Source organism: Amphimedon queenslandica, unplaced genomic scaffold, assembly GCF_000090795.2.
Source record: "Amphimedon queenslandica unplaced genomic scaffold, v1.1 AMPQUscaffold_7009_Cont21036, whole genome shotgun sequence".
NCBI classification, from domain to species: domain Eukaryota; kingdom Metazoa; phylum Porifera; class Demospongiae; order Haplosclerida; family Niphatidae; genus Amphimedon; species Amphimedon queenslandica.
In genome coordinates, this window is record NW_003552703.1 from 1 (window position 1) to 1,990 (window position 1,990).

At 37.1% G+C, this 1,990-nt stretch overlaps 1 protein-coding gene across 1 annotated transcript; it reads right to left on the reverse strand.

Moving 5' to 3' along the window:
- Positions 1-44: 44 nt before the first annotated feature.
- Positions 45-1,947, reverse strand: LOC105315908 (disintegrin and metalloproteinase domain-containing protein 17-like; the record flags this gene model as incomplete). Its single annotated transcript, XM_020007479.1, has 12 exons — positions 1,831-1,947; positions 1,696-1,787; positions 1,611-1,651; positions 1,416-1,555; positions 1,195-1,299; positions 1,015-1,101; positions 828-963; positions 667-780; positions 602-607; positions 410-513; positions 242-308; positions 45-177 (listed from the first exon to the last, which is right to left on the reverse strand). Coding segments are annotated over exons 1-12 (1,142 nt in total), but the record flags the coding sequence as incomplete, so codon positions are not given.
- Positions 1,948-1,990: the final 43 nt, after the last annotated feature.

Below are 1,990 nucleotides of genomic sequence, written 5' to 3' on the forward strand. Positions count from 1 at the left end.
AATGACACAAAGAATCATTCAACATGTACATGTAGACTAGATACCTGCAGTTGCTTCCTTTCCTTAATTTACAGTTAGAGGCACAGCAGCTGTCCTGATCATCCACAGTCAGTCTACCTCCATCACACTCCTCACCATCATCTATCATGTAATTACCACAATTTGAATTTGAGCGACCTTCAGAACCAAAGAACAATACACGTACATTAAACATTAAATAAAGCATCAATGAGTTACTTGCCTTGAAAACAGGTTGCCTTGTTAGCTAATACTCTACCAATACTGATCCTACTGCAAGGGGAGAATTCCTATTTGAAAGATTCAACAATAGTGAGCTGTTATGTACATACAGGTATACATCATTTATAACAAAATGCCTTTTTCTCCTCTCTCCCTCTCTCTCTCTTACCTGATGTGTCCCTTCACTGTTGTCTTGTATAAACTCGTTCATTAAATATTTCAACCGACAGTTAGTGTCAGTACCAGGATCATGGGGACTACCCCAACTGTGACCTACAGAGGGAGGGAGAGGGGAGAGGGGGAGAGAGAGAGGGGGTAAAAGTGATACTGTTTTGAAGACAAGGAAGGATTGAAAACCCACCAATTTCTAGAAGAAAGAAAAGAACAATAATGATTAATATCATTAATATTTCTATTAATTCTTACCGTGTGCAATAACCAGTTCTGATTCATGAGGCAGTAACAGCCTCTTCCCAGTACTAGCCACACTAACACCAGTGTTGTATATAACTATGTCATTAGTGAAACTATCAATGACTCCTTTATAAATAGAACAAACATTATAATACATTTATTAATCTACTGACTCTGTGAACATATTCCTCCTGTTTCTCCTACCCCAGGGCTAGCGATATAAGCCAGTCCCAGTTTCCCGGAGCTAAACTGGCGATGAGTAAAGAGATGAGCCAAGCAGTACCTGGACCAGTCACCTCTACTGAACCTCTAACAGTGAAAATACTCTCAATAATTTACTGAAGTGCACTGAGTACGTACTCTCAGTAAATCCTGAGCTTCAACTTGGCCTGACTCCTCACTGTTGTAGTGTGAAGGGTCTGAAGTTGGACCAGTGTGTATCAATATCTGCATGGAGACAATATTAAATATACATGTACATGTACATGTATGCATGTATAAATGTACATGTACATACATGTACATGTACATGTAACTTACTGTTCCAATTTGTAGTCCTTGGTTAGTGATCGTGTTACCATTAACATCAATGACCCAGTGGGTGGGTCTGAAGGAGTTCTCGTCAATATGAAAGAGTCTACTGACCTTTGGGAGGAGAGAAGAAGAGAGAGAGAGGAGAGAGAAAGAGAGGAGAGAGAAGGAGGGGAAGTAGAAAAACAGAATAATAATTTTAGACTCATAATACACAATATGTGTCTTACTAGTGTAGTTATGACATTGTTTTCAGATGACAGTAAAAAGGTGTAGAACCGATAATCCACAACTAGCGCTAGTGTACAGGTGTTTCTATCAGAACCTCGGGACTGCCTTTTCTTTAATGGACGAGAATTGTGTCTGCCACCTAAAAATAAATATTATAAATAAATAAATAATATTATAATAATTAGCTCTCTTACTTTCTTTATAAATCTTTGATTGTAAAGGAGCAGTTTCATAACTACAAGAATAAATAAAATTAATATTAATTTATTAAAATCTCACTCAATACTTATACTGCCATTACTCCTAACGTCAGACAGTCTATAGACTATCATGTGACTATCATGTGACTCTCCAGTGTGAAGCAGTGCAGGCTATGAATAAAGGAAGATTGATGCATTATTATTAGTTCAATACTTCAATGTAGAATGTATCTTTATCTGTTGATATGTGAGCAATAATGAGCCCATTCTCTTCATTAATGTGTGCTGTAACTATTGAAGATTCATCACCTACAAAAGATTGGACATACATCATGTAATACTAATGTACCTGTATCTTTAAATGGCCATAACTC